At 35.6% G+C, this 13555-nt stretch overlaps 1 protein-coding gene across 1 annotated transcript in view; it reads right to left on the bottom strand.

Moving 5' to 3' along the window:
* LOC149848444 (2-C-methyl-D-erythritol 4-phosphate cytidylyltransferase, chloroplastic-like) overlaps positions 1 to 13555 on the bottom strand; it is a 68459-nt gene that overhangs the window by 37578 nt on the left and 17326 nt on the right. The window contains exon 6 of the mRNA XM_089995461.1: positions 421 to 503. Coding sequence (XP_089851587.1) covers positions 421 to 503 — 83 coding nt within the window. The remainder of the gene's footprint in view (positions 1 to 420; positions 504 to 13555) is intronic.

Raw genomic sequence — 13555 nt, 5'->3', positions numbered from 1 at the left:
GTTTGTCCAACTTAATGCTAGTTAATATAGAAGACTGATAATTGTTATCATATAATCTAAACGGACAAGGAATAAAATCAGTCAAGTACAGGAAGAGGGGCCTCGATCCAAATTGACTTGGATTGTTGGGTTGACACTTGACAACGATTCTTTCCCAGGTGACTTGGTGTCGGTGATTAATTACCATGGAAACCAGACAATGCTTCAAACCTCAACAAACTAAATTAAATCAAAAAAAACATAACCAGTGTTACAAGAAGCACTTAAAGCAAGTGAGAGTCATGATTCCTGCTAATGGAATCCTGATTCTCAGCCACAGGAATCCTCAATCCAAGTCATGACAATATCTGGATGTTGGAATTTTTTGTAATATATATATATATATATATATATATGATAAGGTCAAAAGCTTTGGCACACCTGAAGTCCATTAAACACGGAATCTTGTCTCTCCTTTCCAGGCAATGCAAATTTGACATCTACCTGGGTGTTCTCATTGACATCTGGGAAAGAAAAAAACATTCACCCTTGATGATTTTTGGAAATTCTATAGAAACAATAACAGTTGACAACGGTTATATTCATGTTGACAAAAGTACATGCAAGCTCAATGTGCTCCCATTATAATAAACTAAGACCACCACCACAATATTCATTACAAGCGACAACTTCAATTTAACAAGAACAATAGCAAAATAAAGCCATGAAAAGTGAACCTTTTCCAATATAAAAATTTCATGCACCACACCACACAGAGAACTGCACAAGAAAGTTTAAATCAATTCAATGAAACAAAAATGAGATTCCCAAACAAAACTCATTAACTATATTAAGAACAACTTTCTTTTTTCTAGAGAGAGAAAATCTCATTAAAAATGGTGATGAGGAATCACGAGCAGGTAAATTATAAGGGGGGGAATAAAACAAATCATGAGAAAGAAATTTAAGAAAAAAGGACAGATTCTGATTATGGCTAAGTGCAGTTTGCAGCATGTGATCCCACTCTAGGTGGGCCAGCCACTCAATATCTTGGTCAGGCCAATTAACTTTGGCAAAAAGAAAGATCCGCAACTGGGTTCTCCGACACACCATGTCCAATTTCCTCCCTGTTCCCCTTAACAATTCTTTTATTCCTCACCCCAACTCAGCCTCCAAGACAAAATCAACCACCACCTCCATATCCTTTTCCAATTTTCGCCTTTACTAGTGAGTCATGATGACAACAATAAGTCTCTACAGAGTTCACTCCAATATTGTGGCAATCCCATTTAGACCATGTAAGTTAGAAAAGTTTTTTGAAAAAGCCACTAGAGGTTTGGGACCGGAGATGGTCCTGGAAGGGCTAACAGGTGGGTTTGTTGCTTTTCTGTTGTGACATTTGGAACATAGCAACTTCTAGAGAGAAGTTGGCATACGAACATCTTTGATAGGGCAGGCGATAAAAGGATACAAAACCAGAGGGATTCTTATCTCTTGGTCCAGACATGGTTTTGTTAGAAAGTATGCGGAAATGAATTACAAGAATGCATAATGCATTCATAAGGTCCAACATTGGACAAACACAACCCCATAACGAAGAATAACACAATGGTCCACTAAGGGACACCACAAGAAGCCTACGAAGAAGCATAAGTTACACAAACTTTATTGAATGAGGGCTTAAAAGGTCATACCTTACATGGGGGAATACCCTTCTATTTATACACAAAGGAGTGAGAGAAAGAGTGAGAGAGAGAGAACATTGGGAGGCCCAAAAGGGGACTCGTTGGGCCCCCGCCCCCAACGGTCACATTTGTGACCGTTGGGGGTCCAACGACTCCTTTGGTTGGGACCCCCAATGCAATGCATTAAATGCATTTTACAATAAATGAAAAATAAAAAGAAAAAAGAAAATGTAAAATAAAATACATGTAAAAGATGTAAAAAGACTAAAATGCCCCTAATGGGCAGAATTACAAAAATACCCTTTATCGGGTATGATGAGATAAATATATATATGTGTATATATATATACATATATGTATATATGATTACATATATTTTAACACCCCCCCCCTCAAACTTTGCGTGGGGATAACGAGAAGTTTGAAGATACAAAAGGAGGGTTCCAATCCTCAAAAAAAAAAATCTTCAATGAAAGTCACCAACATTATAGCACATGAAAGAACTTTGCATCTGTCAGCCTTTAACTGTCTTTAATGATCATCCCCAAGCTCCTTTCACGATGTATCATAGACGCTTCATTCATTCCATCTTGAAGATCCTGTGGAACAAGCCAAAAGAACTCCAAGTAAAAAGTACCTTTGTATCTTAATCAAATAAGAGATATCAAAAAATGTATAATAGACCATAACATTGATTAAGAAGGACAATGATTCAAAAGATAATTTATGCATTTTGATTGAGTATTTATGCAAAACACGAATTAACCATAAACATTGATAAAACACACTAAGTTCTTGAAGAAAGATAAGTGCACAAAGGCCACACGAAGAACATTTGACCAAAAATATCTTCAAGAACCATGTAAAAAATGCCTTTAAAGATGTGCACTTCAAGCACAAACACCACAAAGGAATATGTGTGCAAAGACACACCAAGAACACTTGAATAAAAGTACCCAAAGGTACAAAGGAGACACTCACACATGCAAAAGATTGAATTTCTTAGAATAGGTGAGCACTAAGGCTCACAAAATCATTCTTACAAAGGGTTTTATCAATATTTGGAAGTAAGGAGTGTGTGCACGGAGGACACTCATAAGTGCACAAAGACATACAAAATATGAGATTTGTATTAAGATCAAGTAAAAAAAATCATGTATTAGAAATATATCTTTAATAACAAAATGTTCACATAAGAACTAATGGCGCCCTAAAAAGAACATACGAATGAAAGCATATTTGACACACAAATCAATAATAGCGAGACATTTTAACACAAGATGATCTAATGATTTCTTTCACATCTTAGAGGAAAGAAATTCTAAACAAATGTCAAAAAAAAATGTCCACCCAAGAGTCAAGAGTGAAAGATATTTGAATAGAAAGCCTTACACATTGAGGAAATTCATACTCAAATATTTGCAAATACAAAAACTCATTAGGTGGCCGAAAAATAAAAAAACACTTAATATATAGGTTAAATGCCAAAATATTAAATTGGTTTCCAAATATACATATCAATGATATGATCCACTAAAATATCTTACAACACAAGTTATGAATGAAATTTTGCAAATTTCAACAATAGTTCATCCACTACAAGCAACTACCTCATTAGTACTTCAAAACTCATAAATCAAGTGTATAAGCTACTAGATCAAGAACATAAATATAATGCCATTAAAGGCCAAAGACATACACAAAGGTGTGTAAAAATATCTCTTGTCTACATGTAATAATACTTAAAATGAGTGCATCAACGACAAGAACAAGAGAATACACGCCAACATGGACCAAAAGCATCTCTTGTCTACGTAAAAAGACACTCAAAATCAAGTATGTTCAGCTACTAGAACAAGATTATCAAGCCAACCATGGGCTAAAACACAATGCATGTAATGCCCCGAAAATTTTAACCCAAATTTAAGAGGATTTTTTTTTTTAACAGCGAAAACAACAAAAAATAAAATAGGGTTAAGCAGTTCGAGACATTACGGTGGAGAGAAAACCCAACACATTTATTTCATTTCAATATCAATGAAAATCATCAGAGTTTTAAATGATATGAATAATTAAAATTACATTAAACCCAAGCAATCTCTGGAACAATAAATCCAAAATTCTCGATCTAATGCCTCATCCCGCAGCCGCTCATAAACCCTATTCTTCACCTGAAAAATAGTAAATTGATTGGAATTAGACTACCACGTCTAAGTAGGAAAAACTGTAATTTTTCTTGCAGGTATATCATGTGTCAAGTAGGTGATGTGGGTGTCGTGGTGATTTTCAGCCAATACAAAAGCACATATAGAAGTCGATGCAATAGCAATAACAGACATATAACTAAGTAGAGAAGTGGGTTATGCAACAATTATAAATAACCCAAAAACATGTTATGCAACTACAACAATTAAGCAAGGTATTAAGCAATTAAAGCAGAACTTACACTAACATGAATAACATCTATATAACATCCATAATATGAATTCAATTAACTAATATATGCACAGTTTAGGATGTTGTTTCATCATAAGCACCGAATATAAAGCATGATGAAAAAGTATGCAAATGTCTCTTTAATGACTCCACACAGTGATACCTAACTGTTCTAGCTGATGTTTATCTTTTCTTATCCCGCGGGTACACACGGGCCAAGGCAATCATCACAGAAGAGAACGTTCGAGGGTATATTATTCAAGGTTGTTTTATTAACCCGAATATTCTAACTGTGACTGAAAATCCCAAGGGAGCGGCCAGTGACCGAGAGAATCTCCCAAAGGCCAAAACCAAAACAGGATGCATCCCTAACTTCTGCAGAAGAGCAAAGAGCTACCACCTAGGACATATTGGTAGTCCGGGTCCCCCAACTCCGAGGACTGGGGACCAACGAGTCACTTTAGCTCGAAACAAAGAAACATGTCCCCGGAGTTTTGTACCACCTACCCTCTCCAAGGTAAGCCCGAATCTGAGTGAGTTAATCTTTTCATTTAATTATTTTCCCGAAGTATGGGGTTTTTCCCCAACTTCCTTCTACTATCATAGCAGTAGAATTCTCAACCTTAGTCATTTTACCAAGGTGTATGAATCATCCAAATCTTTTCTCCCTATTGATTGCTTAAACCCACTCAGAGTGCTCTGGTGCCTTTAAACCAGTCAAGCACACAAGCCTCGGTACCTTTAAACCAGTCAGGCCATAGAATTTAAATTTAAGTTTCTCATCAATGTTATGGTTATTACCCAAAGTGCTTTGGTACTTTTAAACCAATCGGATACAAATGCCCTGATATCTTTAAACCAGTCAGGCTCACAGAAATAAACCTTGAAGTGCAAGCTCATTAACCAAAGTACCTGCATCAGATACCCAATTCATATAGACCAATTAGGCAAGATTCCCAAACTCCCTATCATTCATTTTGACTTCACAGTGGACAAGGAAAAACAATTCACATAACTTGACTGCATGCAACAAACATTGACATTTCTTTAATATGTCTCACAATTCTCTTCCAGAAAACAGTCAAACTCAGACATTTCCAGATTTGAATGTCAGCAGCTTACAAGCCATAATTTCATATATAAACAAATTTCACATCATACCATTTGTATATCAAGTTACAAATAAAACATAGTGTTTCACAAATAGGTAGCATCATATATTTCCAACTACTAGTAGAATGCTCATATGCCATTTTCACAGTGAATCACAATTCTTAATGGCAGTAAAGATCTAGACACAATTTTTCACTGATGTATAATATCACTCGATTTTTGCTATAAGTATAATGCCCGAACACGGCAACCAAGGACTGACTCATGTTATGCCAGGGTCGACTCTCTGGTCTTCCAGGTATGACATGATGCACTAGGGGTCAATTTCCTGAGAAAGGGTCCGGCTCCCATGTGTAGGGTATGGGCACATGTATAGTCATGACAGCAATGGGAATCACACATTAAATTTTCTATGTGGGTGCAGCAGAACATATCCAAGGCGGAGTTCATTCTTCACTAATGTCACAACAGTAAATGTATACATATTTATGTGGGTGCACAGTAATGTGTGCAGCAACATGCATACCAACTGAGAGTGTTCTGCAGCAATACAATATGGATACAAATGAAGATTGGACACAATTTTTTTTTTTTTTGATGCATTCTAGAGCAAGTAACTATTGTTATCAACCTTCTACTTTCTACCATCCAATTGGATACAATGTCAATTGCTAACCAGATTAATAAATAGAATACAACGGTTTCTAGTGCACATCAAATAATAGCAAAACATTTTACAAGTTGTAAACAGATTCCTGACTTCAGTGTAAGACCACCAGGGTTAACAGAACAGAATGACTGCTATAATTCTAAAGGAAATTAAATGAGATTTAACCACCGTATTACAAGCGGTGTTAACACCAATATCATTAAGACTAATCGTCATTCAAATTTGGTTGCAACTGAAGCCCTAGAGGCTCTGCTAGGTAGGATTAGCTCACCCAACCCCCTTTTTTTTTGTAAAAGATACCATCAGTAGTTCACGACATCCAAGAGATCCGTTAAATAAATGCCATAGACAGTAAATGCAAGTGGGGTATCTTTGTAGACACAACTCATGAAACATACTTGGAAAACAATCTCCACAGATCTTGTCAAAAAGTTGGTCAGCAATATAAAATTTCATGTTATTGAAGAAAACATCTGGCACGTGGACATGGAGATACACACCAGTATGAGTTATGCATGGAAACTTTGTTCAACTAGAGCATGTTAACATAACTGAACGTGTACATGTAAAAGAGCAGTGTAAAGAAATATTTATGAATAAAGTTCATATCTCAAAGCTCATAAATATAATCCTGTATTGCCACCTGAAAAGTATGAACTAGTGATTGACAATCCTATGATATTAATATACATAAGTAGTTGATTTGCACTCTGCACCCTATGTGCATGTATCCATTTGGTTGCTGTCTTTAAAAAAAATTCTCCATGGTACCACCCAGATCTGTACCCATGTCAACATGGGAGGCAATATGGTTCTCTGTGTATCCAGGCATAAAAGCTATGAGAAAATCTATTTCACAAATGCCTACCAGGTGCCTCGTATTTTGCCCTGCCATTTCTGACACAATAAGTGTCTGGTAAGCTTTTTCACAAGCTAACCCTAACATACATATATTTTTTTTTCAGTTTTCAGAATTGACACATTAAGTAGCTGCATTACCACAGCCCTCGGCAAGGTCAATTTATTTTCGGAATGGAATAGAACTGCTACGTCCAATAACAACGCAAAACTTAATTGGGTCTATATTTTGGATACCCAGGCTAAACCTGAATAGTATGGTTGTGTCCTAGATGGGCCAGTTCAGCTGATTTGCCCTCCCTACATCCAAGTAAACAACATAAGCAACGAACACCCGAATCCCAGATCAATCAAAAAGGGAGAAGGAAAAGTTGGACAGAGAGCATACTGTAAGCTTCACACAAGGTATCCTGCAACTGTAAAAACCCTACTAATCGAAGTCTGAAATCCCCAAATTGAAGGTCTGGGATTTCGGCAAACCCACATCGACTGCTCGAACACACCCAATACCCAAAACAAGGAAAAATAGCAGTAAGACCTACTTTTTTTCCAGCGTGATGGTGGTTGATGCTGTAAGAGGGAGGCTTCGCCGGCGTTCATGGCTCCACTAACGAGCACGATCGAGAGGAACATGGAGACGAGAGGAGAGGCAGGTTCGGCTATCGTGCAAGGTCGCCGGCAGCATTGACCGACGTCGGCGATGGTCGAGGTTGCTGCACGCAGGTAGACAGAGAGAAAGAGAGAGAGGGAGAGAAAACCGCCGATCTCGACTGCTCCACTGCTATGCAGGGCTTCGGGAGGGAGATCGAGAAGACGAGGGTTGAGACCTGTGTCCATCCCCTTTTAACGATAGGCGACCCCCGGCGGTTACGCTCCTCCCCTTCCATCGTTATCGATTCCCGCTAGGGTTCTGAAAGAACCCTAGCAAGATCTTATCGGGCAGGTATAGTGCCCCCAATACACATAGTGGGGTGCAGTTCGGGTCTGGATCCGAGACCTGGGATCCAACTGAGTGTTGGATCCGTGTGTCTCAGACGATATGGATCCTTAACAGTTTTGCAGAGTGGATCCGAAGGTCGGATCCAAATAGATCCAACAACGAATCCACACATTAAATTTATTTTATATTATATATATTTTGTACAGTTATATATATATACATACTATTATACATATATATATGTGATTCCTTTGTGGATCCTTACTTGACTTATCCGGATCCGTTCATGGATCCGAATCTCTTTCTTAGGGGTTAAAGTATTATATTTTTAATTTTTTTGAATGTAACCCCAAATAAAAATTTTTATCTGGGTGCAATGACGTTGTTATGGATCTCCCATAAACTACTATGGATCCAAGATCCATCTTGCGCATGCAACCCTTTATGAAATCCAGAGTTTTCTTCACACCATGGATCCGAATTAAGATAATTGGATCCAGACAAAGCTAGTATGGATCCACCCATAATTTTGATTGGATTCTACGCTATTTACCTCTTCAATGTCCAGTATCCAAATGTGGATCCAACCATCACCAGTGCTACTTCAAACCCCTCTAAAATGCTATATGTCTGATATAGAAATTCTTCTTATTAAGAATCTGATTTACACTTCGTTGATTCTCTTCATTCATCCTGAATCCGATATCAAATTTGATCCTGATAATGAGGATCCAATACCAGAGATCCAATCCATTTGACCGAAATCCATTATTAAATATCAAATTTAGTGATCCAACATCTAAGATCCAAATGTAATATCGAAAATCCAAACATGATATTATGAATCTGATATTGAATATCCAAACAAAATATTCGATATCCAATTACGAATAACCAATTAAAACAATAAAATATTCGTGTATCACCTTAATGACTTAAAAATCTAAATTTATTTATCTGATAAAAATCGTGGGTATTACAATGCATCTCTTGTCTACATAAAATGACACTTGAAATGAGTGAAAGAAGTCAACCATGGGCATACATCTCAGCGACTAGAACAAGGACACAAAGGCCAACATGGACTAAAATCACACACCATGGTGTGAATCAACGTTTCTTGTCTATATATAATAACACTCAAGACAAGTGTGTTCAGCTACTAGATCAAGAGAACAAAGCCAACAAAGAGCTACCAACACACAAAGATGTAATAATATGTCTTGTCTACATATGAGGACACTTAGATAAGATGTATAAAAAGGAGAAGACTTTTGAGGCAATAAGACTTGTAATGACAAACATTTAACAAATAAAACATTAATTTCAATATACCTTAAAACATTTAAGGTTTCAAACTTCATACATCAATCACAGGTACACATAATTAAGAGCATCCATAACAACAATGGCAAAAAAAAATGAGTGGCACACTCATAATTAGAGATCACATAACAAGTCATTTTAGAGTCAAACTACAAGTTGACAATCTAAAATGACATAACACGAGGTGCCCATAACTCACCTCAACAAACATCTCTAATATCACAATAACAAGGCCATATAAATGATGCATTAAATAACAACCTGTGATGGATAAATATAAATGCCATAAAAAGGCAATCAATTTCCAAATAGGTGATTTTATAAAGAGGGCCGATTTGAAAAAATCAAATCAAAGGTCCAATATAATCAATCACAACAATATGCTTTATAACAACGATTATGCATAAGCACGAATTATGCTTTATCATGATCAATTCTTCAAAGAAGTTATTTATACCAAAAAAGGTTTATTATACAACAAATACAACATAAAATACTAAGCAACATCATGTGCAAGAACTGATTTAGAATAATCCAAGAGTCAAATCAAATCTTAACTACTCATGTAAAAGTATCTTCAATAAGATATCAAGAACAATATTACAATATTCTTGGAAACAAATATGAGCACACACGCACAACAAGAATACTTGTGCACAAAGAGCACAATACAAACTTGCAAATGCGAACCCAAAAGTCATAAGTTTCACTAACAGAGCTTGGGCTATAATCCCACAAGCTTTAACCATGATAGATATAAAGTGCAATTATATGCACACCAAATGATAATAGATGCAATTTTTACGTAATATAAGATGTTGAATGACACTATAACAAATTTAGTTTAATATGGGCATTCTTTAATAGAAAAATTCACAAAAAGAACAAGTTTTGTAAAACTTGCAATATTAGTAAAAAATCAAAACCTAAAGGACCAAGCTTGTAGAAAGAATTGGACTTCTATAATTAGACCTTCAAATGCCCACAACAAAACTTCCTAAAAGAACAATCCTTTTAAGACCGAAACTTTGAAGGATTTTCACAAGAACAAACACTCTTATTACAAAAACTGTAGAAGTCACACATAGTATTGACCAATAATAACCACACAACACTCAAAAACGAGTATGTAAAGCAAAGAAAAAAAAAACTTAACTCTAAATGGAAGAAAACCATACTTTAAGAGTTACTAGAGGTATTCATACATCACTACATAAGGAATCTCTAATTACAAAAAAATGCACTAAGACACATGATTTGAAATCATTTTTGAGATTCTTAAACAATATCACTACATGAGAAATCTCTAATAAACATCACTACTCATAATATATGATAGCAAGTGTGTAGAAAAGGATGTGAATTATCACAAGCTTTTATATGTTAAAGAATTTCAATCTCAACTCAACTTTTCTTTAAAAAAACTTCTCACACATATATAATTCATGCTTTTAAGCAAACATGCAAGAGATAACTTTAAAGTACCAAAGTTATTTGATAAAAATTTAAATTCAATGAATCAAAGATGTCCATCAATACAAAGCTTTTAAATCATATGTAGGATTTGAAAAACAACAATAAGATCACAAAGACTCCTAAAAACATACACACGAGTTCAAGATTGATATCAACTTATGCTTGAAAGATAAGCATGATTAACGACCCTATTAAAGGAAGTTTTAAGCAATGACAAATAAGTTCACCGATTTAACTAATTATCTTTTAAGAGATTTTAAAAATGTGATATACACAAAAGCAAAGGCTCAATGAAGAACCGAATAACACAAGTACTAAAAAACAAAAAAAAACATACATATAGATTATTAAGGAAGTAGATATTTCTTTATAATGCATGATACTAAACGAAAAAGAATACATACCAAATAACTTTAAGAAAGAAAAGAGAGAGAACAAGAAAACTTCACCATTTTTCTTAATATTTCTTGAATAACACGCTTTCCGATGCACCAAAGAGCAACTCGGTCACAACCTTACTCTGATACTATGTTAGAAAGTATGCAGAAATGAATTACAAGAATGCATAATGCATTCATAAGGTCCAACATTGGACAAACACAACCCCATAATGAAGAATAACACAATGGTCCACTAAGGGACCCCACAAGAAGCCTACGAAGAGGCATAAGTTACACAAACTTTATTGAATGAGGGCCTAAAAGGTCATACCTTACATGGGGGAATACCCCTCTATTTATACACAAAGGAGTGAGAGAAAGAGTGAGAGAGAGAACATTGGGAGGCCCAAAAGGGGACTCATTGGGCCCCCGCCCCCAACGGTCACATTTGTGACCGTTGGGGGTCCAACGACTCCTTTGGTTGAGACCCCCAATGCAATGCATTAAATGCATTTTACAATAAATGAAAAATAAAAAGAAAAAAGAAAATGTAAAATAAAATACATGTAAAAGATGTAAAAAGACTAAAATGCCCCTAATGGGCAGAATTACAAAAATACCCTTTATCGGGTATGATGAGATAAATACATATATATGTATATATATATACATATATATGTATATATGTATATATGATTACATATATTTTAACAGGTTTTCCTTCCATGTTGTGACTCTTGTGAGTCATATTCTGATGGTTATTTGTTTCCATATGAGGGTTGCAAACTAGCTAATACACAAGCAATCATCACATGTTATTGTTCTTCATTGGATTCAGACTCCAATAACAGAGATAAAGAAGATGATAAGGAAGAAGAGGCCACGTGGCAATTGTTTAAGTGTCGACTAAGTTGCCATCGCAACATTCTTTTGAGCTTGCTTCTTAGTCTTGGAAGGGTCTCCTGTAAAGCTCATTCCAGCAAGCTCAACTGTGCAAGATAAGATTGGCAATGTGCCTGGTCCAGATAGCACAATGGTATAAACTGGCAAATTTAAACCAACTCTATGCATCGTTTCTTTAAGCAAATTTTTCTATACTCCAAGTTTCATCCAAAACTCTAGCAGCTACTATTTTGTAGTTGTAAGATATATATTTTTAACTTGATTAATTGTCATATAGTTTCAATAGGCAAGTAATTGAGAAAAATAATTTTAAGAGGGAGCGCATAGAAGTAACATTAGTTTTAGTTATTCAGAGATACCAAAAAGCATGGTTTTCATTTTGCCTAAAATTGCCCTATTATTATGAACATCTAAGAAAGTACTAGAGATATCCTGCCCCAACATTTAGGGATGTGATGATCATGATGCTATTAATAATTTGTGTGTACTTGACGAGAGATGATGGATGAGTTAACTACAAAACAGATGATGGATGGGATTTCAATAAAATAACTAAAAGGGACTACTATAAAATGGTAATTGTGCATGGCTATAAAGTTGTCCATGATTTATATAATCAGGAGTGCTATAAAAATCAAGAAGTCATTGAAGAGTGAAACATGAAATGGTCAGGACCTTTATGCCAAGGACCTTCATGGTATTTTGGAAAGTTGTTTCCAGGAAGTTTCAAAATCTGAAGAGATAAAATGTATTATGAAAGAATATGCAATGAAAACAACAAAATTTAGACAATCATTTTTAGGTCCCAATTTGGATTTTATAATTGTTTATGGACTACCTACACTAGCACTAGCGCTATCTGCAGTTGCTTTTGATGTAATATTGTATGATGTGCAGTCCACCATTTAGGCTGAATATGATTTTGATGGGCCAGTGCATTATTAGTATATTTCAGCATCTTTGTTTTAGTTTGGGTAGGCTTCTTGGGTGGCTTCTATATTTTAGATTGGGTAGGCTTCTTAGGTAGCTTGTGTCTCAATAATGATTATACCCTATTTGGCCCTCTTTTGGGTGAGATTCTTTTAGTTTGTTTGTTATGATTCGGGCTTGGGGTTTCATTCGAGTCATGTTAGGATAGTATCTTTTAGTTATAATAGTTTTTAGTGATCTTTATATCTTATTAGACTGATAGTTAAACTTGGTGACTTGAACCAATATTATCTTGTGAGTGGGTGTTTTGTTTTACGGTGCTACAATCATAGACTTGTAATGAAAAGAGGCGGAAGCACCAATGGAGTAAAAAGCACTCTTTAAGAGTGACCTCAAGAGCCAAGAACACAAACACTAAAAAGTGCACACACAAAAACTCTCAAAAGTAGAAAATGACTTAAAGTCATAAGTTGGATTTATTGAAGAAAGGAAAAGAAGGGTGAAAACCCATTGCTTACAAGAGGAGAATACCTCCTCTATTTATAGAGGAGGGAGTCTAAAGGAAGGGACCACAAGGGGCTCTCATGTAGTCGTTGGGAGCCCCAACGGTCATAAATCTGACCGTTGGGGCCCCAACGACTACATGTGTGGGGCCCTTGTGGTCTTACAAAAAGGAGAAAATAAAAAAGAAAAAAGAAAAAAGAGAAAAAAGAAAAGAGTAAAAAAGAAAAGGTTACATTGTGGTTTTACAAAAATACCCCTATCGGGTATTTCAAGAAAAGGAAAACTGTATATATATACATATTTTAACACGCCCCCTCAAACTTTACGGGGAGAAGACCGAAAGTTTGCTAAGAAA

Source organism: Nuphar pumila, chromosome 1 (assembly GCF_984573655.1).
Source record: "Nuphar pumila chromosome 1, dmNupPumi1.hap1.1, whole genome shotgun sequence".
Taxonomy (NCBI): domain Eukaryota; kingdom Viridiplantae; phylum Streptophyta; class Magnoliopsida; order Nymphaeales; family Nymphaeaceae; genus Nuphar; species Nuphar pumila.
This window is presented reverse-complemented; position numbering and strand designations above follow the sequence as displayed.